Source organism: Coregonus clupeaformis, chromosome 12 (genome assembly GCF_020615455.1).
Source record: "Coregonus clupeaformis isolate EN_2021a chromosome 12, ASM2061545v1, whole genome shotgun sequence".
Lineage (NCBI taxonomy): Eukaryota > Metazoa > Chordata > Actinopteri > Salmoniformes > Salmonidae > Coregonus > Coregonus clupeaformis.
In genome coordinates, this window is record NC_059203.1 from 30,926,595 (window position 1) to 30,952,393 (window position 25,799).

General features: G+C 43.0%; 2 protein-coding genes across 6 annotated transcripts in view; both read right to left on the minus strand.

Annotated features, from left to right (window-relative positions):
- Positions 1 to 613: 613 nt before the first annotated feature.
- Positions 614 to 5,640, minus strand: LOC121578563 (myosin regulatory light chain 2, ventricular/cardiac muscle isoform). Its single transcript, XM_041892931.1, has 7 exons — positions 5,575 to 5,640; positions 3,175 to 3,267; positions 2,221 to 2,296; positions 1,991 to 2,095; positions 1,691 to 1,769; positions 1,548 to 1,596; positions 614 to 1,266 (listed from the first exon to the last, which is right to left on the minus strand). The coding sequence occupies exons 1-7, from the start codon at positions 5,575 to 5,577 to the stop codon at positions 1,162 to 1,164; spliced, it is 510 nt and encodes a 169-aa protein (XP_041748865.1). The 5' UTR covers positions 5,578 to 5,640; the 3' UTR covers positions 614 to 1,161.
- Positions 5,641 to 9,758: 4,118 nt separating this feature from the next.
- The window catches only part of LOC121577763 (citron Rho-interacting kinase-like), a 50,948-nt gene continuing 34,907 nt past the window's right edge, over positions 9,759 to 25,799 (minus strand). For 3 of the 5 annotated variants that reach the window (XM_041891635.2, XM_041891633.2, XM_041891634.2), the window contains 16 exons: positions 24,829 to 24,966; positions 19,215 to 19,395; positions 18,886 to 18,977; positions 18,606 to 18,710; positions 18,177 to 18,346; positions 17,754 to 17,798; positions 17,115 to 17,195; positions 16,720 to 16,855; positions 16,312 to 16,451; positions 15,862 to 16,063; positions 15,570 to 15,698; positions 15,298 to 15,378; positions 15,085 to 15,163; positions 14,819 to 14,989; positions 10,377 to 10,767; positions 9,759 to 10,001 (listed from right to left, as the gene is read on the minus strand). In XM_041891635.2, coding sequence (XP_041747569.1) covers positions 9,978 to 10,001; positions 10,377 to 10,767; positions 14,819 to 14,989; positions 15,085 to 15,163; positions 15,298 to 15,378; positions 15,570 to 15,698; positions 15,862 to 16,063; positions 16,312 to 16,451; positions 16,720 to 16,855; positions 17,115 to 17,195; positions 17,754 to 17,798; positions 18,177 to 18,346; positions 18,606 to 18,710; positions 18,886 to 18,977; positions 19,215 to 19,395; positions 24,829 to 24,966 — 2,165 coding nt within the window. In that variant the 3' untranslated portion in view covers positions 9,759 to 9,977. The remainder of the gene's footprint in view (positions 10,002 to 10,376; positions 10,768 to 14,818; positions 14,990 to 15,084; positions 15,164 to 15,297; positions 15,379 to 15,569; positions 15,699 to 15,861; positions 16,064 to 16,311; positions 16,452 to 16,719; positions 16,856 to 17,114; positions 17,196 to 17,753; positions 17,799 to 18,176; positions 18,347 to 18,605; positions 18,711 to 18,885; positions 18,978 to 19,214; positions 19,396 to 24,828; positions 24,967 to 25,799) is intronic. The other 2 variants (XM_041891637.2, XM_041891636.2) reach the window with 1 other exon arrangement.

Here is a 25,799-nt window from a genome sequence, read left to right on the forward strand (position 1 = left end):
GCCATCCCATCTGGTAAGGCGCTTAGTGGGACTATCATTTGTTTTTCAACAGGACAATGACCCAAAACACACCTCCAGGCTGTGTAAGGGCTATTTGACCAAGAAGGAGAGTGATGGAGTGCTGCATCAGATGACCTGGCCTCCACAATCACCCGACCTCAACCCAATTGAGATGGTTTGGGATGAGTTGGACCGCAGAGTGAAGGAAAAACAGCCAACAAGTGCTCAGCATATGTAGGAACTCCTTCAAGACTGTTGAAAAAGCATTCTTCATGAAGCTGGTTGAGAGAATGTCAAGAGTGTGCAAAGCTGTCATCAAGGCAAAGGGTGGCTACTTTGAAGAATCTAAAATCTAAAATATATTTTGATTTGTTTAAAACTTTTTTGTTTACTACATGATTCCATGTGTCATTTCATAGTTTTGATGTCTTCACTATTATTCTACAATGTAGAAAATAGTAAAAATAAAGAAAAACCCTTGAAGGAGTAGGTGTGTCTAAACTTTTGACTGGTACTGTATATTATGCTCTCTAAGGGGATGCTTCAAAATAAACATTTATTATCAGAGGTGCAAGAAGTAACAAACTGAGGATCTCTTGACAAAAGACACGAGTTACAATTATTTATTGAAAAGTGATCAGATTGTATAATAGCTATTGAATATGGATTCAACCATTTGTCTGAGCAGACCATTTACACACATTTGGCTTGACAGTTTGCTTAACCACTGTCGATGAGGGGAAAACACAAGCAGATGCATCACAGGTGGCCAGTTTAGAAGGTGGCCAGTTTAAAAGTGTCTTGAGCCTTTTGTAGAAGGTAGAGGCCAGTGAGTTTCCCTCTGGTCCTTTCCCTCCTCTTCCACGGTGGGGCTGCAGGTGGTGGGGGCTCTAGCTATGGTCTCTTGGTATAGGCGACCTGGGTGGGGAAGTGTGACTGACAGACAAAGGAGCCAGTGAATTATTCCGGGGTGGTCCACATCACCTGATCTGAGAATGTAAGTGGGCGGGGAAAGCACACAGGACCGTGGGTGGAGCCTGGAGATGATAGATGACAGCCGACAGCTGTTTTGAGGATTGAAATAGAAGCTCTAGAGTCTCTCGGGTCGAGAGCTTCTATTTCTATCACTTTGACAGACACGCTAAAGGAGCAGTGAGTTAGTTACTCTTGGTCCTTCTCTTCTCCGTGTGTGATGATGTGCACAAGGTTTTTGTAGTCTACATTTCCTGCCACGTCTGGTGGGAAGGCTCCAAACATTTGCTCCATCTAAGAAAACCATCAAGATGATTTAGTGACTCAATCAGTGACACATCATACACATCACAACAGATTCTAAGCAACACGCAACATATTTATATATGAACTGTGTTGTTACTGATTGAGTGGCTATGAGTTTAATGAAAATAGTTTGTCTGCTGTTGATAGATAGTTGTATGTACAAGGGGTCCAGGGCTTGTGTGTGTGTGTTTGTGTGTGTGTGTGTGTTTGTATACAGTATACAGATTATAGCTTATAGTGTGTTTAGGGTATGTTGGTTGGGCTCTAACCTCTTCAGGAGAGAATCTGTCCGCCTGTGTCGTCAGCATCTCGGTCACACTGAAGAGGAGCAAGAACAAGGTGTTTAGGACATTAACCTATAATCTATAGACCCGTTTACACACACACAGGGACACACACACTGGGTACTCACAAGTCCTTCCTCAGGACTCCTTTTCCTTCAGGGTCAAATACTTTAAATGCGTTGAGGATAGTCTCCTCTGGATCAGCACCTACACAGAGAACACCTCTAATTAGAATGAAATTGATGGGTAGGCAGACATTTGGATTACATAGACAGGAGTTACAATACGGAAATAAGGAGGGACAATGTCAAATTACGATTCAGGCACATCATCTGGTAAACCTTTGGGAGAAAGTGACATTCAGTACTGTTGCAAAATGTAGCAGGACGTTTAACCAACTGAACGCATCCCTTGTTTGCACACCTCACCTTTTAGCTTCTCTCCAAACATGGTGAGGAAGACGGTGAAGTTGACTGGGCCCGACGCTTCTTTCAGCATCTCATCTATCTCCTCCTGCTTCACGTTGAGACGGCCTGTTACATGGACATGGGTCAGTACCATTGCTTTCATTAGGCCAGGTCGTTATTGTAAATGAGAATAAGTTCTCACTGACCTACCTGATCAAATAGATAAATAATAGAATAGATCTTCAACCCACCCAGTGCAGCAAAGGTGTCCCTCAAGTCGTTTTTGTCAATGAATCCATCTCGGTTTTGGTCCATGATGGTGAAGGCCTGTCAACATGGTGGGTTAACATTTAATGGGAGACTTGTGAGAAGACTCATACCAGTAACTAGAGTTTGTCTGTGTGTGTATGTGTTGGGAGGAGAGTGACAGTAAATCCCATGGGCTACAGATGGCGCCACTCTGCATATCAAATCAGTCTATGTGCCAGAGTTCAGTAAAGTGGTAACACCGGCATCTTCAGCCCACACGTTATCCCCATTCCAGAATACGGGGTTCTCCTCCCTTACTTTTCTCCCTTTGTCTTTCCAACTATCTAAATAAATATCAAATATGAGAAAGAGAGGAGGGATTCGTATATAAATCTTTGTCAAAACAATCCCATCGATGCTCTCTGGAACATGGATCCCTGAACATTTTTCCTAAGCCTTTATTCGTAGTTGCTGTATTTATATGATGTTACTCCCCAGGGTTTAAGAGTGACATCCAGGCCAGGGCATGCTTCCCATTCTATCCCCAGCCCTGGCTAATCACTGATGACAGGGCCTGAATGCCTGGCTGTGATTGAAAGAGCGACACCGCTCATACCACATGCCTGGTTCATGGCTGGGGCAGAGAGACAGGTGGACAATGGACAGAGGGACATGTAAACCTACAGGCTTACAGAGATGCTGGATTCACACTACTATAGGGCCAAGCTGTGCTGGCCTGGTTACAAATCCACCATAGTTGCTGGAACTGTGCTGGAAAGGACAATATTAAAATAAAATGTCTGCGCTAGCAGAGTACAGGTCGGGTTGGCCCTATAGTGTAAATCAAGCAGTACAGTAGAGGTAGAATGGGTTATGCACTAGGACCCAGACAGAAAGGGGTGCAGGGGGACTGATGGACTGTCATCATGGTAATAAGGGGAGAGGCAGATCCTTACCTCCTTGAACTCCTGGATCTGAGACTGCTCAAAGATAGAAAATACATTAGAGTTGGCTCCCTCCGCTGACTTCTTCTTTGCCTTCTTGGGTGCCTTTGGCGGGAGGTGGAAAAGGAGTAGATCCATGAAGCCTGGTGGGTTGGTCTACCCTGAGCTGATTTATGCTAGCGCCACTCAGAGCCATATATTAAGAGAGTTAGGCCAATGTGGTTTCTGCATTATGAAGCATTTACATTTTGACACTACAACATTCTATGGCAGCCATGTTAGCTCCCTATTAACATTACAATGGATAATATTTAAACAAAGCTGTGTAACTGAATGTCTAGAATTAGAACAATATTCCAAAAGTTGACCTAACTGTCTAAATATATGTCTCTGGCGCCAGTGTTACTATGGACACAATACATCTATTGGGATATAACAGTTTTTGCCAGGACCACCCCTGAACTAACTCAACTAAATGCTATGAATTAAGGAGTTATCCTGCCCAACTTAAAATACATTACATTTTAGCATTGTATGAAGTAAACATACAGGATGGAATACTAAACATACAGTATGTACTCTACCAGTCAAAAGTTTGGACACACCTACTCATTCAAAGGTTTTTCTTTATTTGTACTATTTTTTACATTGTAGAATAATACAATGAGATTTTGTATTTGAGATTTTTCAAATAGCCACCCTTTGCCTTGATGACAGCTTTGCACACTCTTGGCATTCTCTCAACCAGTTCCCACATATGCTGAGCACTTGTTGGCTGCTTTTCCTTCACTCTGCGGTCCGACTCATCCCAAACCATCTCAATTTGGTTAAGGTCGGTGATTGTGGAGGGCAGGTCATCTGATGCAGCACTCCATCACTCTCCTTCTTGGTCAAATAGCCCTTACACAGCCTGGAGGTGTGTTGGGTCATTGTCTTGTTGAAAAACAAATGATTGTCCCACTAAGCCCAAACCAGATGGGATGGCGTATCGCTGCAGAATGCTGTGGTAGCCATACTGGTTAAGTGTGCCTTGAATTCTAAATAAATCACAGACAGTGTCACCAGCAAAGCACCCCCACACCATAACGCCTCCTCCTGCAAGCTTTACGTGGGAAATACACATGCGGAGATCATCCGTTCACCCACATCGCGTCTCACAAAGACACAGCGGTTGGAACCAAAAATCTCAAATTTGGACTCCAGACAAAAGGACACATTTCCACCGGTCTAATGTCCATTGCATGTGTTTCTTGGACCAAGCAAGTCTCTTCTTATTATTGGTGTCCTTTAGTAGTGGTTTCTTTGCAGCAATTCGACCATGAAGGCCTGATTCAAGGTCTCCTCTGAACAGTTGATGTTGAGATGTGTCTGTTACTTGAACTCTGTGAAGCATTTATTTGGGTTGCAATTTCTGAGGCTGGTAACTCTAATGAACTTATTCTCTGCAGCAGAGGTAACTCTGGGTCTTCCGTTCCTGTGGTGGTCCTCATGAGAGCCAGTTTCATCATAGCACTTGATGGTCTTTGCGACTGCACTCAAAGTTCCGTATTGACTGACCTTCATGTCTTAAATTAACGATGGACTGTCATTTCTCTTTGCTTATTTGAGCTGTTCTTGCCATAATATGGACTTGGTCTTTTACCAAATAGGGCTATCTTCTGTATACCACCCCTACCTTGTCACAACACAACTGATTGACTCAAACGCATTAAGAAGGAAAGAAATTCCACAAATTAACTTTTACCAAGGCACACCTGTTAATTGAAATGCATTCCAGGTGACCTCCTCATGAAGCTGGTTGAGAGAATGCCAATAGTGTGCAAAGGGTGGCTATTTGAAGAATCTCAAATATAAGATATATTTTGATTTGTTTAACACTTTTTTGGTTACTACATGATTCCATATGTGTTATTTCATAGTTTTGATGTCTTCACTATTATTCTACAATGTAGAAAATAGTAAAAATAAAGAAAAACCCTTGAATGAGTAGGTGTTCTAAAACTTTTGACCGGTAGTGTATGTGTTAATCATGTTCCAACTGTTAGAATGTAACATACTATAAACAAAGAAGATTAGAATAATGTCAAAACTGAAATATCTTCATGGAAATCTCCAGATGGACAGACAAATGTTGTTCTTTGCAATGCAGTTCGTTAATTTCTTCCAGTTTCATATTCATTATTCATCCTCAGCAGAACATGACATCGGACATCAAATATCAATAATCAAATCATCTATCGAGCTGTTCTTCAAGCTAAGCATATACTGTCTATCTCTCTATATAATACATTTGTCTACTCTAAGGATGCAGCGGAGTATCACATTCCCTTGCCTCTACCCCCACCCCTTTGACATAGTTGAGCGTGACAGAGATCAAAAAGTGGAACAGCACAGCACGGGGCAGGCACTTACCATGGCTGGAGCTGGAGGAGGGAGGATGGGTGTGATGCGCAGAACAATGGGACTCCCAAAGTGCCACTGAACAATGGAGCGTGCTTTGTCTGGTCTTATGTAGCCTACATGTACTCCATTCTACTGGCCGATATAAATAAACCATGCCTTCTTTAGGAAGTGACAGGTAAAAGACAACCCCGAAACATACACACACACACACAGAGAATAATCCCTTGTGCCCCCTTCCCCAAGGTTCATTCTCAACTCTCAGAGTGGAATAACAGTGGTTCAGAATAACAGGACCTTGCATTCTGAAAGGTTAACAGAACCCAATACTCAATCTCTCTTTCCTACTCCTAGAGAGCATGGCCTATCCCCCTCGCTCTCTTACTTTGCTTTAAAAGTGCAGCTGACTGCCCAAGTGTGAGTGATGATGCCTCAAACTCAAAGCAGAGGTGATGCCCATTCAACCCACACCCCATATTGTGGTGGTAGACAAAACTAGAGGAACTAAGAGCCAGCTGTTAAGTCGGCATGGTTTTAACGGAGGCATAGCCCCAATTACCCAGCCGGCTACACCCTTTTCACACTATCGTGCAGACCTGAACCGTACCGGACTGGATCTTCTTCACATTGTCCTTTCCAGTATAGTTCCAGCAAAAATGGTGGATGCGAAACCAGGCCAGCGCAGTCCAGCTCGGCTTGGTTCGGCTCTGTGAAAAAGGTTTTTAGCAGCTAGTATGCCATCTGCCTCTAGTAGGCTACTACCGCTACCTCTATCCTCCTGAATTTGTTGGATGTGTGCCTATGCCCTGCCATTACATGTTGATATTTGTGTTCATCTAAGGCCAATGAAACAATCATTTAAAAGATGAAAGGGAGTGTGGGCATATGATAGCTTATTAAGCCATTATTTATTGCCCTGCTGCTGTCAGAGGAGTGTGTGTCTGGCAGGCTGGGTTAACGGTGGATCAAGCCCAGTCACTTCTCTCACATGCTTCCATACATATCACCCATTTACAGGGCACTCAATCTACTCAAGCTGTCACCTTTAACCGAAAGGAGACCAGGAAAGGAAGCTGTTCAAAATCATTTGCACCCAGAGTTCCACGTTCCAAACTCAGCAGTAGAACATTAGCTAGGTCCCACATACTCAAGTATGACCCTGGTGACACAGAGAACAGCACCTTAAAATGTGCTAATTATATTTACAGAGTTCACAAGTTACCCAATACCACTCCTGTCATGCTGGCAAGGGAAAGTGCTAAAGTGCCAATCAGTGAATAGGGTGTTAGGGGCAGGGGGATGAACTCCAAACAGAGTCTGGGTGGGTGGCAGATCTATATAAAGGTACTGAGTCTGACATGCTAAAATCATTCTTCACCTCGTCATTGCCATCCTTCTCACTTTGGCATATGTCACTTCTGGCATATGTCAGTCAATGGCATATGTCACTTCTGGCATATGTCAGTCAATGGCATATGTCACTTCTGCTATCATATTTGTCCCTTCACAGCATGGGAAGGAGTCTCTAGTAACTTATTTATTTGAGGTCGAAAAGTCGCATCTTTATTACAGCTGTCTGCATCTAAACGTTAAAGCAACATGTATGAAGAGTTCGTCTGCCACTCACTCACCCAGCCCCTCTGACAATTGTTATTGGGCAGGCAGCTGAGAGTTATTCGCAGTTTAAAGACACAAATAGCTGCTGCAGCTCTGCATGCCAGTGGCTCTAGAATGGGATGGCATTGTCTCAGTGAGGCTTGGGCCGTTAGTGAATTAGCAGGCTAGTGGAATCATCAGACTACTATAAATACCCAATGTGCATTGTTATCCCAACACTCTGGACATGGATAAGTCACACGCACACAAAATCTTTCTTTCTCTCTCACTCAGTGTCTCTCACACACAATTCCACATCGGCCACACACACACGATTTATTCATCAGACACACACAAAACAACAGGATACGTGCCGGAGTCTGGTGTAGCAGTCTAACCTCCCGACTCCAGACCACATATGCCCCCTCGGTGACAGAGGTATGAGCCCTGCCTCGGCCGACTGTCTGTGCCCTTAACCTCTTTCTGTACCCCTCTCTATGTCTGTCTCCCCACTGCAGGTACTTACATCTGTCCTATCAAAAACAATAAAAAATTGTAAAAAAACCCATCAAAACAACAGGATATGACAGGAAATAAAGACATTGGTTATGTTTAATATTGTGTGACAAAAATCTACAGGGAAAGCTAGTAAATCATTTGTAAGACATCAACATCATCATCATCATATCGAGAACATGTTTCTCATCTAAACGGCATCAGCAAAATGCACAGATCTCACATTGGTATTTTGCTGCTCGCAAAGTTTCCAAAAAGTGAAAAAGTGGAGGGCTGGACTTAGGTAGCAGATGGTAAATTGATAGGCACGTATGAAATGAAGTCAATTTACAACCCTGTACACTCCCGCCCAGATGCTGAGTAAAATATGCATATAGATGATGTGAGCAAAATGTTTATTATTGCACATGTAGGCTAACCTGTTCTACAAGAATTTGCTACGTGACCTTTCACTGCTACACTGAATTTAGGTTGTGATGGGGGGACTGATGTTAGGCAAATATAAATAATAAGTACATCAAAAGTAAGTTGGTATATTAAAGTATAAAGAGTTGGCTTATGTGACTAAAAATACCATATGTTCTTGCTGCGTGAGGTTTTAGCAGTAGGAAAATGTCACCCATAATAGTTCAGGAGAATTTGAAGGAAAATTCAAATTGAACGCAAACTAAAACATGTATAAATATAAATGTTTTCTATCGCTCACATGCTCCAGTGTCGAATCGCCTTCACATTTCACTGAAATGAAGTTGATGCTGAAGATCATAGGATATTTCTTTTCGATTTTCGTTTTTGTACATCCATGCCTTTAACAAATCAGTCAAAGTAAAAACAAATCTTCATCAATCAATCATAAACAACAATTTGGGGGGTATATACAAGAGGGTAAGGGAGATTGTGGTAAAAAAGGAATATTGAAGTAGTATGTTGTAGCTTAATGATTTCTCAAGCCGCATGTTTGCTTTTGCATTACACAAGATGGGTCCAAGGCAAAACATTTTAGTCATTTTAGCAGACGCTCTTATCCAGAGCGACTTACAGTTAGTGAGTGCATACATTATTTTATTTTTTATACTGGCCCCCTGTGGAAATCGAACCCACAACCCTGGCGTTGCAAACGCCATGCTCTACCAACTGAGCTACATCCCTGCCGGCCATTCCCTCCCCTACCCTGGATGACGCTGGGCCAATTGTGCGCCACCCCATGGGTCTCCCGGTCGCGGCCGGCTACGACAGAGCCTGGATTCGAACCAGGATCTCTAGTGGCACAGCCTTAGACCACTGCGCCACTCGGGAGGACGTTTTAAAACAATAATATTAATTTGACATTCAAGAAGACATACATGTAACAATCACTTTTCTCTTTAACAAAAATAGACGTGGCTTTTCCAGCCTTGAGGTTCCCTTTCAGTATCTATAAAAAGCAAGGCTCTGTCTGAAATGGTACCCTACTCCCTATATAGTGTACTACTTTTGACCAGATCCCTGTGGGTCCTGGTCAAAAGTAGTGCAGTGTATAGGGAGTAGTGTGCCATTTCGGACTAAACATAAGTCTGCCTATTTACAGTGTCAAATAGCATTATGATTATTTATAAAGGTCCTGTTCCAAGAGTCAGCTGGTGCTGGGGATTGTGGGTAGAGCAGTTTTAGTGTGTTTTAGTGTAGTCATCTAGCTCAGGGATGGACCTATCCTAGAAGACTGCAGTGTGTGTTTAGACTTTATTCCAGATAAACTCTAACAAACACACCTAATTACACTTGATCTAAATTGAAGACTTTGTTTAGTTGATGATTTGAATGAGGCGTATTAGTGCTGAGCTGTAACAAAAGCCTGCACACACAGTGTGTCCCTCTAGGACCGGAGATGCCCACCACTGATCTAGCTGATATGCACAGGGGTGAGAGAAAATCCAGGAGAATGTTTAGTTGTGTTTCTAAACTCTGAGACTCATCTGTAAATTTCCTGGATTTAATTTAGCAGATATTCCAAGTGTTTATCTCAGTGTTTGTGACAAATGTTGTTTAAGTTGTTTTGGTTCTTGCAGACTTCATATGTTGGATATAAAAAATGATTTGTTACTGTATATCAACATTGCATTAACCATGATTTATTCTAGTAAAATCCCATAGTTATGACATTCAGCATTGACAGTGGGTCTTCAACGCTTTAGCTGCTTTTCCTATTGGGCTCTCTGGGTGATGCAGTATTCTGATCCACCTGCTATTCCCTAACCCGGGGAAGAACTGAGTCCTGTGCTGTGCTGGGGATGTCACTCTTCTGACTGGTGTGACATTGCTGTCACTCAAACAGATGATTGATCCCACACCTGTACAGAAAGATCAGAGACAGATAGGGTCAGGCGATAGGGCACTAACACAGAAGTTAGGCAGAGGAACTTACATTACCTGGTATCATTAAGGCTACATCAACAGAGCAGATTGATCACTGGAATAGGAAAGTATTATAGAAAAATACATTTTCAAGTAATTCAGCATATCCAAAGAAAACTATGCCACATTGAAAAAGACAGAGCATGGGGCCATAGGGCTCTGGTCAAAAGTAGTGCACTAAATAGGGAATACGGTTCACAAGTCACCCAATACCACTCATGTTATGTCCTGTAATTCGGGCAAGGGAAAGTATGAATCAGTGAATAGGGTGTTGGGGCTATTTGGGAGGCATACATAGTCTACTCTCTAACCTTGTTGACCGTGGTGAGGGGTGTGCGACCGGAGCTGGTGTGGAGTCTCTGGCGAACTCCATGCTGCTGCTCCTCAAACCCCTGTCCCGGCGACCTCTCCCTCCTCACGTCCCGGTCCATCAACCTCCCTGGGGAGCGACCGAGGCGTGGGTCCCCCCCCAAGGCTCTCCCTGGAGACCTGGCCAGACGGGGGTCCATCATCATCCTGCCACTGGGAGACTTTTCCCTCTCCACCGAGTGTGGCCGGCGGCCGGGCGACTTGTCGCGGCGGAACTCGGTGCGGGCCTCGCGGTAGCGGTGTGGCGTGCCCGGGTCACCGTGCAACGCGGGGCTGGCCGCCAGGCGCTTGGTGATGTGCTCGTTGTAGGAGGGCGGCCCACGCTTGTTGGGGCTGTGGATGAAGAGGAAGTGTTGGAGAGACCCATTGTGGAGATGGAAAGGGCAGGGCACGGCGCCACAGGACAAAGATCACAGGATAAACAGCATTACATAGTGTACTGCTGGTGTGATGTGAGGGGGAGTATCAGGATGAAGTTACTGAAACAGCAACTTATGCATTCAGCTTGAAGAAGTGATCTTGGTACAAAGTGGTCCATTAAATATATATTTATATTAAGCTAATGTCAATCATAACTATGGCTAGTGTAATACTCTCAATAGCTATGTAAAATTAAATCAAGACAGTACAGTAGCAAGCAATGGCTTTGGATGTCGAGAAAGCAATTCTCATTGAAATCCCTGAAGATAATGGGTTAGCCACTGTCGCAGTAGGAGACAAAAAATTAGCAAGTGTAAAGGACAAAAAGGAGATATGGTTGATTCTGTCACTGCACATTTGTATCCATCGATGGATTGGAGAGCCAAAGACATTTCGTCATATCGTCACCATGTTAGCTCCAGAAGTAAAATGTCCCATTTTATATTACACTGAGGATTATGGAATCAATGATATGACAACTCCAGCTGGTCTTTTTCCTAGCACTTTAACAAACATCAATTTTCCAGACATAAATTGCACAGAAAGAGTACGATGTATGGATAACGGCTGAATGAGGGTTGACAAATTACATTTTGGAGGGACTTCTCAAATTCTGTCTTTGTACTCTTATTTATTTATTTATTTATAGTAAAACATATTTTTGGTGAAGATGAAAAAAATTAAACCCTATGCCACTCTTCAACCATCTATTCGCTTCTTTAAACATCATGAAACCCACAAGGTCAAAAGCACTGTATGGGAGGGTGGTTAGAAAAGCACTGTATGGGAGGGTGGTTAAAAAAGCGACTCTAAACGAACAGTCACATTAATGCAGCTGTTTGATTGGTAGATACAGGGAGTCTCAGAAAATACAAGTAGTAACCATACTTTATTTACCATAATTTATTTGACCTTTTAAATAAACATGGCCTTACTTAGGCTTTGTTACAAATTAAAAAGGCACACTTCCTCCTGCAAAGAATAAACACCAGCATTAATCCAGGTCTCATTAATCCAGGTCTCATTAATCCAGGTCTCAGATATGCATGGTGTATCAGATGGAAGAATACCATTACCAGAAAGCTCACAAGTTATGTATGCCAACCTATGTCACCCGTATGCAGACAGGTGCCACGAGTATGCCAGACTATGCCACGTGTATGCCAATTAATGCTATGGAGCGATTCAGTGCCAACAGAAATTGTATTTGAATTCCATAATTTTGCCTTTTTGTATTAGGATATTGAATTGAATATTTTTGCATTTGTAATGGCCAAATTAAATAACTGAATTCATAAACTGAACCTGTATTTCATGATTTGAAACTGAATTGAATGAATATTGCATTCAGTTTTAAAAATCAATTTCAATTTAACTGAATATTAAAATTCAATATTTATACACTGCTCAAAAAAATAAAGGGAACACTTAAACAACACAATGTAACTCCAAGTCAATCACACTTCTGTGAAATCAAACTGTCCACTTAGGAAGCAACACTGATTGACAATACATTTCACATGCTGTTGTGCAAATGGAATAGACAACAGGTGGAAATGATAGGCAATTAGCAAAACACCCCCAATAAAGAAGTGGTTCTGCAGGTGGTGACCACAGACCACTTCTCAGTTCCTATGCTTCCTGGCTGATGTTTTGGTCACTTTTGAATGCTGGCGGTGCTTTCACTCTAGTGGTAGCATGAGACGGAGTCTACAACCCACACAAGTGGCTCAGGTAGTGCAGCTCATCCAGGATGGCACATCAATGTGAGCTGTGGCAAGAAGGTTCAAGGTTCAAGTGTATCAAGTTTACCAACTATAATTTAAAGTTTACCAAAGTTTCATATATTCAACTTCTCAGACGCATTCAGATTCAGTTTTCAAATTCAGTTCTCTAAATTCAGATTCAAAACCAGAGACAACATCCTGGTACTTTTCCAGCCAGGAGAGGTAAAAGAGAACAGATAGAATCAAATACTCTCTGTGGTAAACCGAAGCTTCTGCCGGTTTCTGAAGCCAATGTGACATGTTGAATTTATTTTCTTCCTTTGAATTTGGCTTTAGTGTTTGAACCGTTTTGGCTATAAGCTATTATGACCCCATTCCTGAAAGCTAAGCCTCTCTGGAACATGGACGTGTCTTCTGTTCCCCTCAATTCAGTTTTAACTCATGAAATACAAGTTCAATTTATGAATTCAATAATTCAACTTGTGCATTACAAATTAGAAAACATTAAATTCAAATTCAATATCCTAATTCAAATTCAGATGATGGGAATTCAAATTCAATTTCTGTTGGCACTGAAATCGCTCCATATTATGCCACCTGAATGCCAACCAGTGCCACCCATGAGAGGCTCCAGTCCACACCACCATCGTGCACTTCAGTGATTAGTGGTGGAAATTAAACAATAGCTAAATGAATCCTAGAGCGAGGAGAAGTCATAATGAATTCCTATTGTAACCACGACTGGCCCAATTCTGCCTCCACTAACCAGTGTAACCATTAACTAGCCCAGCCAACAGAAGGTGCAGTGACGAAGAATCCCATTGTTCCTCCAATTCCCAGAATTCCCATTGTTCCATTGTACCACCACCAAACAACCAATGATGGACAGTATCTCTATGCATGCATACCCAAGTGGTGTGTATGTGTTTCTGTGTGTGTGTGTATGTGTGTGTGAGAGAGAGAGGGAGTGAGTGAGTGAGTGATTGATAGAGAGTGAGTGAGAATTAGTGCTGAGCGATTAGTGCTTTTTGTGGTCGGTTTGGTTTCAGTTTGATTATGAAAAAATAATCACGGTTTTCTATTTTGATATATATTTTTTACATTAAATGCACTATTGTCACGCCCTGACTCAAGGGACTCGTATTTGTTGAGTCAGGGTGTGTATTTTCTGTGTTGTGTTTTGCTATGTTGATTTTCTATGTTTAGATCTGGTATGTGTAGATCTATGTTGGCCGGTGTGGTTCCCAATCAGAGGCAGCTGTCGATCGTTGTCTCTGATTGGGGATCATACTTAGGTAGCCTATTGGCTCTAGTTAGTTGTGGGATCTTGTTCCAGTTATGGTATGTTTGTGTGTTACCTTGGACTGTTGTTTTGTCGCGTGTTCGTTCGTTTAAATAAACATGTATGCTTATCACGCTGCGCCCTGGTCTCACCAGTCTATAAACGATCGTGACAACTATGCATTATGTGGGTTGAATGCTGTAACACAGAATAAAACAATTCATAAAAGTCCCATGATGGTAGTGACTGCCCATTACTGCTTATCACTTACCATCATTAAGTCACATTACTTTAATAAAATATTTCAGTTGTTGTGTATATTACATTTGCTTTATTTGATGACTTTATTATTTAATTCCAAGTCATCATCTCATCTCTATAGAGCTGCTGCCTATGCTGTCTGACAAAATCACTATTTTAGTAGTTCTTCAAAGTAAATAAGGCATACTTTTATGACCGCTGAATACAAACTATCAATCATGAATTTTCAGGTACAGATACTGTACCTCATCAAGCAACTGCTTTCTATCCCTCTCGATCAGCATTCTTCTCTCTTGTCTGCCCGACACTAACCTTATGTAGCAGGCGTAAAAGAAACATACCGGCGCGCAATGGATTTCGGCCATTGTAGTTAATTACCATGTTTACTGCGCTGAAATATGTAGAATTTTGTCCTGTTGGAAACTACAACTGCTTACTACATCGCACAGTTTGGGCTTGATCTGATTTATCTCTAGAGAAACTAAGCAATGTGCGCATTGAGCTCACAGAAAAAAACCGAAGGAGATGGAATTCAAATAATTGAGCCAAGGTCCATCAATTAGTTGTTTAAAAACCGAAAAGAAAAACCCACATTTCGGCTAATCACTTAGCACTAGTGAGAAATGAGTGAGTGTAGGGTGAGTGAGTGAAAGAGAGAGAAATAAATCAATAGAAAAAGAAAGATCCAGATAACCTGTGTCCAGAGCCATTCCTCTGCAGCTCCCCCTCCTGTCCCAGGTTCCCCTTACAGCAGATGACCCGTAGCTTGTTCTGGTAGGACGAAGCCAGGTAAATGGCCCCAGAGGAGATGGCTGGGCCCAGGTAGCGCGGGTTGGGGATGTCTAGGTGAGCGTACGAGTGGGCCCTGAACAAGACACAATACCCCTATTGACATCTTACAATGTTATGCTAACTCATTCAGGGTTTCAGTAAACTAAAGGATCATTGAGGTGGTCTTACCCTAGAGCAGAGTGGCCCTGGACCTCAATCACATCCAACGAGTTGAAATAGGTCACAAACAGGTAGGGTTCTCTGTAGGCTGAAATGGAGAGGAGCACTCTGTGTTATAAGCATGTATGAGCACTTATAATGTCTTATAACACTTTTCTAGATTGCAATGCTCCAATCCTTCGGAGATTATCCTTATAGCGGTAAAACATTATTTTGACTTACCAAATGAGAGCGGCAGACGGCTCCATTTGATGTCCTCACTTCGACTCCTGCGGCCGTACTCGTCCACAAACACCCCAAACTCTGGACAGGGAATCACCACAAGCAGAAATTAGCAATAATTCTTGCAGGTAAACTGTGTGGAAATTGATAGTAGCACTTTCACTAATCATAATGACAGCAGACACTCTCCCTCTCTCACACACACACGCACACAACCACACACACAACCACACACACAGCCTATAGAAGTGTGTATGAAACATGTGTCTGACCGTGGAAGCAGAGCAGGTACTCGTCTTTCTGCGGTGCCTGGGTGACCTGGATGATGGAGATGGGGAAACTGTGGGAGGAGGCCGCAAAGACGGCCGAGGCTAAAGTCACATCGTTCTTATCCAGGAACTCTGCAAGAGAGAGGTCCCCACACCAATCAATCAACCAACTATAGAAAAATAACAGTTTATTTTTGGACAAGTCCAGGTAGTCCCTCCCTGTTTCAGTCCGTTTAACCCGAGATAACAGCGTCTACCATTAACTTGCATCCTGTGTGAGGAGTCGTTGATCTACCTTCCAGTATGTACTGCTTCATCTCGATCTCGTAGAACCTGTTGGTGCCGATGATGATGCTGTAGCCTGTGAAGTGGATACAGCTGCAGGGCTCTAACGTCTCAATCTCCTTCTTGATGCAGAACTTCTTGAGGCTGTCGTTGTAGCGCAGGATGGTGATCTTGTTGGGCATAGCGGCACATATACACGTGCCATTCTCAATCTGCACAAGGGACAAAAACAAAAAACAGTCGGACAATAATCACTCCAGAGATATAGCGTAATCAGTTGTGTCTACAGTTTCAAGGAATGTAACAAACAACTTGATGCATCATCAAAAGGTATGTGAATAATTTGCTATGCGCTATGCCTATGACTGAGACTCATTTTTATACCAGAAAACATTGTTTCATTCTATTTCGATAAGATGAAAAAAATCCACGAAGAGAAACGCAAATTGGTGGCTCACACCTTGCCAGAGGAGAAGAGGTGGCATCCCTTGACCGTCTCAAAGATGTATGGGCTGAGATCTGGCTGGGCCGGGAGGTGGGACTGAGACAGAGACTGCTTCACCTTCTTGATCTCCACCAGACACAGGGCCCGCTCCTCTCCTGGACCAGACATGGTATAGACATAATCACTCATTAATAAAGCCCTTTTTACATCAGCAGTTGTCACAAAGTGCTTTTACAGTAAGCACAAACACCTACAGTACCAACTGCATACTCCATCCCACACACAATAACACAGTTGGGATAATAAACAGATACTACACTGTATTAAGATTCTTCATAATCTTGGTACTACTATACTGTTCGGTGAACTACGCTCACGTGCTACAGCAACCTTACCTGGACACAGTTTGTGCCCAACACTGACCAGTAATTATGAGCAGCTTGTCGTGCTCCTTGAGGATCCGGATCTGGAAGACGGAGGCCAGCCCGGGGATGTGAGTCAGGCTGTTCTTAATGACGTTCAGGGCATACAGGCCCTCCTCAGAGCCAACCAACACTATCTATGGAGAGGGAGAGAGAAGCCCACACAGTTAGAATGGGAAAATAGCAACATGACCCATCCGCATACATATTTTGCTGTTGAGAATTGAGCAAATAAAGCCATGTTTCTTTCACATTCTTGTGAATGATCTATTTAGATAGCCAAGTATTATTCCATCCATGATAAAGGTATATCTCAAGGCCATATCATTTACTGTATGTAACAATTGATACCAATTGTTGACCTACTTCCACATATGGTTTAGTTGCAGGACCTACCTGGTCAGTGAGGGGCAGGGTGCAGTTAATGTCCAGCCGGTCGTCTCCCTCCAGCTTCAGCAGAGAATTCCCTAGAAGTTTCTGTCATCATATAGGAGAGGGAAAGCAACACAAGTCAGCAGGTTATATGCACAATGGCTGTGACAAGAGGCAAGAGGGTAGCAGGACAGAGCAGGTGATGACACAGACATGACTGTGAGCTGCTAGGTATGGACACTTGGGGAAAAAAATATCATAAAATCAAAATGAACAACAGACACTTGAAACAACTATAAAGACATAGCAATGGATGGTGAAACTATCAATCCCTAAACAATAGACCAAACCAATTGATCAATCAATCAATCTTTGGGCTGCATTGGTGGGGCGTAGAGTACATGACCATTAACATGGAAGTGCATGCATGAAGCCAGGGGACGAAGCTGCACAGCAGTGCCATCTCACATACAGGCGCTGCATGAGTGCTGCATGTGTGGGTGGGTATGTGGCTGCCTTTCAGGGCGTGAGAGTGTATGTTTGCATTTACTGTATGTGTGATTGAGATGTGTAGTTTGTGTGCTTGGGTATGTCTGTACAGTAAGTGTGTGTACTGCATGCTCTGTCGGCCCAAGCATAAGGCAGGCTCATGCAGATCTTTACCTGGACCAATGGGGAGAGGTTCTTCTGTCTTTTAGGAACAGCTGTCTACAGTGTGGTCAACAACACCCCAGTGTATTTACACATTCAGTGTAAAATATATGTGTAAAATATGTATTCATACATCAAATCATTGACAACAAACACAGACAGTAGAGGGACAACATGCAGACAAAGAGAGAGGGAAGGGGAGAGAAAAGACTATTGAGTGGGAATACACCTGACCCTACTCTCCAGCAAAAACCAAGCAAGTCTTGCTCTCTCATGTTTGAGTGTGGTTCATCTATAAACTTTAATGCACTAGTAGGATAACTCAGATGCAGACCTTGAAAGTTACAACAATATTTCAAATATCAACTGACTAGAGATTGAAGACTGCTCTCTAGATACACACACACACACGCACACACGTACACACACACTCACCGTGTCAGCCTCCACCTTGTCCTTGGAGCCCCTGCTGCCAGCTACGACTGACTCCAGGACAGCTACCCAGCGCTGCTTGTCTGGGAAGCTGGGAGCCATGAAGTATAGGGACTGGCCGGGCCAACAGGTGGTGTGGGGGTGAGACTCCAGCTTTAGGATGTATGGGATGTCTGCACACAGCGCACCAAAACATCAAGATGACAGATTGAAGAAGCATGACTTGATCACACACCCACATCTGATTAAGCTACTTAAATGAGTAAAAGCTGGAGGAGTCATCTAGAACTTTTGTTAGGTTTAATGCAGGGACCATTAACTTCGCTTGTTCCGGATGGTGGATTTTTGCAGAAAATCAGAAGTTGAGACAGGTGGACCCTCATCTACTTGTGCACAGTATGAGTGCATTAGACAGGCGCAATGTAACCGTACCTGACTTAGCCGTGTTGATGAGCTCCGAGGCTCCCACAGCTCCATGGATGGTCACCTCTCCGTCAGGGAGACACAGCTCAAACTCCTCCTCTGGCTTCAGAGAGTCTGGAAACACACCAGGGTCATATTCATTAGAGCAAACCGTAGTAAAATGTTTTACAACGCTAAACAAAGAATTACCATTTCCTATTGGATAAGTCCCAGGAGACCATGGTCATGAAAACACTGCCAAAACACTGGTGAATAAACACTAAAGGGGAGTCAAGTCAAGGAGCAGTACCTTCTCTGGGTTCAGAATCATAGATGGACACCTTGGTCCCATCCAGCACCACGTACTTCCTCTCCCAGCCTTGCTGACCTCGCCTGGAGTTCCTGCAGAGACGCACACACCTTACATTATGAACCAGAACATTCACAGGTGTTACATTTTCCCTGTAAAGGGCCCTACCCAGAGCTCATTCCCAAGAAAGAGGAGGAGGAAGGAAGGAAAAATACGTTTAGTTTAAAAAGGGCTTTACAAAAGATGATCTAAGTGCTCTACATAAAGCAAGGTAAGGCAGGTAAACAGAAGAATGTCCATAATAAAGGGGTTACTATGAGAACACAGACCTGGGTTGTTTCATCCAGCCCTCCAGGCGTACGTGGCCAGTGGCCTCTTTGAGCTGAAGGGCAGGGGAGTTGGCCTTCTCCCGACACAACGCCTCTGAGAAGTGGGTAGCATACTCCGCCGGCAGGCCGCACGTGGCAGGAAGGCTGGGCGAGCACTTGGGGTGGCACATGGTGTGGCACTCTACAGTAGACCAGGAAGAGAGACAGAAGGAAAGGCATTAATTCTGGAGGAGTGATTTTAGAGTTATGGTGGCTGAAAACAAGTAATAACATGCCATTTAGCAGATCCAAAGCGACTTATAGTCATGTGCGCATACATTTTTATGTATGGGTGGTCCCGGGGATCGAACCCACTACCCTGGCGTTACAAGCACCATGCTCTACCAATTGAGCTACAGAGGACCACAGTACTCTGAGAAGTTGTGTTGTCAATCTATTTTATCTTCATACCTGCATACGAGTGTCAGGAATCATTCAAAAACTTATTATAGAAAATAATGACTACAAACTAGGAAAGTTTGATTTCAAGAAAAAGTTTAAATATATGGAATTATGTAGTAACCAAAAAAGTGTTAAACAAATGAGATTCTTCAAATAGTCACCCATTGCCTTGATGACAGCTTTGCACACTCTTGGCATTCTCTCAACCAGCTTCATGAGGAATGCTTTTCCAACAGTCTTGAAGGAGTTGCCACTTGTTGGCTGCTTTTCCTTCACTCTGCGGTCCGACTCATCCCAAACCATATCAATTGGGTTGAGGTCGGGGGATTGTGGAGGCCAGGTCATCTGATGCAGCACTCCATCACTCTCCTTCTTGGTCAAATAGCCCTTACACAGCCTGGAGGTGTGTTTTGGGTCATTGTCCTGTTGAAAAACAAATGATAGTCCCACTAAGCACCTTACCAGATGGGATGGCGTATCGCTGCAGAATGCTATGTTAGCCATGCTGGTTAAGTGTGCCTTGAATTCTAAATAAATCACAGACAGTGTCACCAGCAAAGCACCCCCACACCATCACACCTCCTCCTCCATGCTTCACGGTGGGAACCACACATGCGGAGATCATCCATTCACCTACTCTGCGTCTCACAAAGACACGCTGGTTGGAACCAAAAATCTCAAATTTGGACTCATCAGACCAAAGGACAGATTTCCACCAGTCTATTGTCCATTGCTCGTGTTTCTTGGCCGAAGCAAGTCTCTTCTTCTTATTGGTGTCCTTTAGTAGTCGTTTCTTTGCAGCAATTCGACCATGAAGGCCTGATTCACGCAGTCTCCTCTGAACAGTTGATGTTGAGATGTGTCTGTTACTTGAACTCTGTGAAGCATTTATTTGGGCTGCAATCTGAGGTGCAGTTAACTCTAATGAACTTATCCTTTGCAGCAGAGGTAACTCTGGGTCTTCCTTTCCTGTGGCGGTCCTCATGAGAGCCAGTTTCATCATAGCGCTTGATGGTTTATGCGACTACACTTGAAGAAACGTTCAAAGTTCTTGAAATTTTCCGGATTGACTGACCTTCATGTCTTAAAGTAATGATGGACTGTCGTTTCTCTTTGCTTATTTGAGCTGTTCTTGCCATAATATGGACTTGGTATTTTACCAGATAGGGCTACCTTATGTATACCACCACTAACTTGTCACAACACAACTGATTGGCTCAAACGCATTAAGAAGGAAAGAAATTCCACAAATTAACTTTTAACAAGGCACACTTGTTAATTTAAATGCATTCCAGGTGACTACCTCATGAAGCTGGTTGAGAGAATACCAAGAGTGTGCAAAGCTGTCATCAAGGCAAAGGGTGGCTACTTTAAAGAATCTCAAATATAAAATATATTTTGATTTGTTTACTATATGATTCCATATCTGTTCTTTCATAGTTTTGATGTCTTCAATATTATTCTACAAGGTAGAAAATAGTAAAAATAAAGAAAAACGCTGGAATGAGTAGCTGTATCTAAACTTTTGACTGGTACTGTATATTAAATATTTCGGTTGTAAAATAGTTGCTAATTAGCACAAATTTGAGAGTTAAAAAACAGAAATCATAGCTACAGAAAGCTGAAAACCTCTCTTCAGCTGTGAAAACATGATAGCGGTATTTTACCTGCATTTGGATTTTAAAATGTTATACAAATCAGAACACCTTTCTTTCTCCGGGAGCATTTCTTTCCCCGAGAAAGGAGAGAGAGAGTGGCTCGATCAAAACAGCAGCAGGCCTCAGCAAAAGAGGTATACAGTGCCTTGCAAAAGTATTCATCCCCCTTGGCGTTTTTACTATTTTGTTGCATTAGAACCTGTAATTTAAATGGATTTTTATTTGGATTTCATGTAATGGACATACACAAAATAGTCCAAATTGGTGAAGTGAAATGAAAAAAATAACTTGTTTCAAAAAAATCTAAAACATTAATAACGATAAAGTGGTGCGTGCATACAGATGAAGTCGGAAGTTTACACCGCCAAATACATTTAAACTCAGTTTTTCACAGTTCCTGACATTTAATCCTAGTAAAAATTCCCTGTCTTAGGTCAGTTAGGATCACCACTTTATTTTAAGAATGTGAAATGTCAAAATAATAGTAGAGAGAATGATTTATTTTAGCTTTTATTCCTTTCATCACATTCCCAGTGGTTCAGAAGTTTACATACACTAAATTAGTATTTGGTAGCATTGCATTTAAATTGTTTAACTTGGGTCAAACGTTTCGGGTAGCCTTCCACAAGCTTCCCACAATAAGTTGGGTGAATTTTGGCCCATTCCTCATGACAGAGCTGGTGTAACTGAGTCAGGTTTGTAGGCCTCCTTGCTCGCACACGCTTTTTCAGTTCTGCCCAGACATTTTCTATAGGATTGAGGTCAGGGCTTTGTGATGGCCACTCCAATACCTTGTCTTTGTTGTCCTTAAGCCATTTTGCCACAACATTGGAAGAATGCTTGGGGTCATTGTCCATTTGGAAGACCCATTTGCGACCAAGCTTTAACTTCCTGACTGATGTCTTGAGATGTTGCTTCAATATATCCACATAATTTTCCTTCCTCATGATGCCATCTACTTTGTGAAGTGCACCAGTCCCTCCTGCAGCAAAGCACCCCCACAGCATGATGCTGCCACCCCCGTGCTTCACGGTCGGGATGGTGTTCTTCGGCTTGCAAGCGTCCCCCTTTTTCCTCCAAACATAACGATGGTCATTATGGCCGAACAGTTCTATTTTTGTTTAATCAGACCAGAGGACATTTCTCCAAAAAGTACGATCTTTGTCCCCATGTGCAGTTGCAAACCGTAGTCTGGCTTTTTTATGGCGGTTTTGGAGCAGTGGCTTCTTCCTTGCTGAGCGGCCTTTCAGGTTATGTCGATATAGGACTTGTTTTACTGTGGATATAGATACTTTTGTACCTGTTTCCTCCAGCATCTTCACAAGGTCCTTTGCTGTTGTTCTGGGATTGATTTGCACTTTTCGCACCAAAGTACGTTCATCTCTAGGAGACAGAACGCGTCTCCTTCCTGAGCGGTATGACGGCTGCGTGGTCCCATGGTGTTTATACTTGCGTACTATTGTTTGTACAGATGAACATGGTACCTTCAGGCGTTTGGAAATTGCTCCCAAGGATGAACCAGACTTGTGGAGGTCTACAATTATTTGTCTGAGGTCTTGGCTGATTTCTTTTGATTTTCCCATGATGTCAAGAAAAGAGGCACTGAGTTTGAAGGTAGGCCTTGAAATACATCCACAGGTACACCTCCAATTGACTCAAATGATGTCAATTAGCCTATCAGAAGCTTCTAAAGCCATGACATCATTTTCTGGAATTTTCCAAGCTGTTTAAATGGCACAGTCAACTTAGTGTATGTAAACTTCTGACCCACTGGAAATGTGATACAGTGAATTATAAGTGAAATAATCTGTCTGTAAACAATTGTTGGAAAAATTACTTGTGTCATGCACAAAGTAGATGTCCTAACCGACTTGCCAAAACTATAGTTTGTTAACAAGAAATTTGTGGAGTGGTTGAAAAACCTAAGTGTATGTAAATTCCGACTTCAACTGTATGTATTCACCCCCTTTGCTATGAAGCCCCTAAATAAGATCTGGTGCAACCAATTACCTTCAGAAGTCACATAATTAGTTAAATTAAGTCCACCTGTGTGCAATCTAAGTGTCACATGATCTCAGTATATATACACCTGTTCTGAAAGGCCCCAGAGTCTGCAACACCACTAAGCAAGGGGCACCACCAAGCAAGCGGCACCATGAAGACCAAGGAGCTCTCCAAACAGGTCAGGGACAAAGTTGTGGAGAACTACAGATCAGGGTTGGGTTATAAAAAAATATCAGAAACTTTGGACATCCCACAGAGCACCATTAAATTCATTATTAAAAAATGGAAAGAATATGGCACCACAACAAACCTGCCATGAGAGGGCCGCCCACCAAAACTCACGGACCAGGCAAGGAGGGCATTAATCAGAGAGGCAACTAAGAGACCAAAGATAACCATGAAGGAGCTGCAAAGCTCCATAGCGGATATTGGAGTATCTGTCCATAGGACCACTTTAAGCCGTACACTCCACAGAGCTGGGCTTTACGGAAGAGTGGCCAGAAAAAAGCCATTGCTTCAAGAAAAAAATAAGTGTTCGCCAAAAGCCATGTGGGAGACTCCCCAAACATATAGAAGAAGGTACTCTGGTCAGATGAGACTAAAATTTAGCTTTTTTGCCATCAAGCAAAATGCTATGTCTGGCGCAAACCCAACACCTCTCATCACCCCGAGAACACCATCCCCACAGCGAAGCATGGTGGTGGCAGCATCATGCTGTGGGGATGTTTTTCATCGGCAGGGACTGGGAAACTGGTCAGAATTGAAGGAATGATGGATGGCGCTAAATACAGGGAAATTCTTGAAGGAAACCTGTTTCAGTCTTCCAGAGATTTGAGACTGGGACGGAGGTTCACCTTCCAGCGGGACAATGACCCTAAGCATACTGCTAAAGCAACACTCAAGTGGTTTAAGGGGAAACATTTAAATGTCTTGGAATGGCCTAGTCAAAGCCCAGACCTCAATCCAATTGAGAATCTGTGGTATGACTTAAAGATTGCTGTACACCAGCGGAACCCATCCAACTTGAAGGAGCTGGAGCAGTTTTGCCTTGAAGAATGGGCAAAAATCCCAGTGGCTAGATGTGCCAACATACCCCAAGAGACTTGCAGCTGTAATTGCTGCAAAAGGTGGCTCTACAAAGTATTGACTTTGGGGGGGTGAATAGTTATGCACGCTCAAGTTTTCTGGTTTTTTTTGTCTTATTTCTTGTTTGTTTCACAAGAAAAAATATTTTGCATCTTCAAAGTGGTAGGCATGTTGTGTAAATCAAATGATACAAACCCCCCCAAAAATATATTTTAATTCCAGGTTGTAAGGCAACAAAATATGAAAAATGCCAAGGGGAGTGAATACTTTCGCAAGCCACTGTAAGGGCAGGTAGACGCAGTCTGGAGCCCTGGTAATGAACATAATGCAGTGGTCTGGGACATTGCTCATGAGCTCAACAGCAGTGCTACCACAACAGTGATGATGAGGAAGAAAGGCAGTGCAGTACAGTAGGACCTACTAACCTAGGCAGGTGGCGGCCTGGCGTCCAAAGTGCACGGTGTCCAGGCAGACAGCACACTTGGTGGCCCTCATGTTGAGTCCTACGGTGAAACGATGGGGGATGTTGTGGTGCATCCTCTCCTTCACACGACGCCCATACTCTACAACAAGATTGAGGGAGGAAAAGAGACAGTGAAAATGAGTGAAAACTAGAATGAGTGAGTTTGCAGTGGTCTTGCACATACAGTGCATTCGTAAAGTATTCAGACCCCTTGACTTTTTCACATTTTGTTACGTTACATCCTTATTCTAAAATTGATTAAATAATTTTTTTCCCTTATCAATCTACAGTCAATACCCCGTAATGACAAAGCAAAAACAGGTTTTTTGAAATGTTTGCAAATGTATAAAAACATTAAAAAATGATACATCACATTTACATAAGTATTCAGACCCTTTACTCAGTACTTTGTTGAAGCACCTTTGGCAGCGATTGCAGCCTCAAGTCTTCTTGGGTATGACGCTGCAAGCTTGGCACACCTGTATTTGTGGAGTTTCTCCCATTCTTCTCTGCAGATGCTCTCAAGCTCTGTCAGGTTGGATGGGGAGCGTTGCTGCACAGCTATTTTCAGGTCTCTCCAGAGATGTTCGATTGGGTTCATGTCCGGGCTCTGGCTGGGCCACTCAAGGACATTCCGAGACTTGTCCCGAAGCCACTCCTGCGTTGTCTTGACTGTGTGCTAAGGGTCGTTGTCCTGTTGGAAGGTGAACCTTCGCCCCATTCTGAGGTCCTGAGCGCTCTGGAGAAGGTTTTCATCAAGGATCTCTCTGTACTTTGATCCATTCATCTTTCTCTCGATCCTGACTAGTCTCCAAGTCCTTGCCGCTGAAAAACATTCCCACAGCATGATGCTGCCACCACCATGCTTCACCGTAGGGATGGTGCCAGGTTTCCTCCAGATGTGACGTTTGGCATTCAGGCCAAAGAGTTCAA

Excerpts from the sequence above, each read along its gene's own strand:
- LOC121578563 (XM_041892931.1), bottom strand. Across the intron at positions 1,770-1,990 it reads GTTTGGAGAGAAGCTAAAAG|GTGCTGATCCAGAGGAGACT; the intron begins GTGAGGTGTGCA and ends TTCTCTGTGTAG. Across the intron at positions 1,597-1,690 it reads GGAGTCCTGAGGAAGGACTT|TGTGACCGAGATGCTGACGA; the intron begins GTGAGTACCCAG and ends GCTCCTCTTCAG.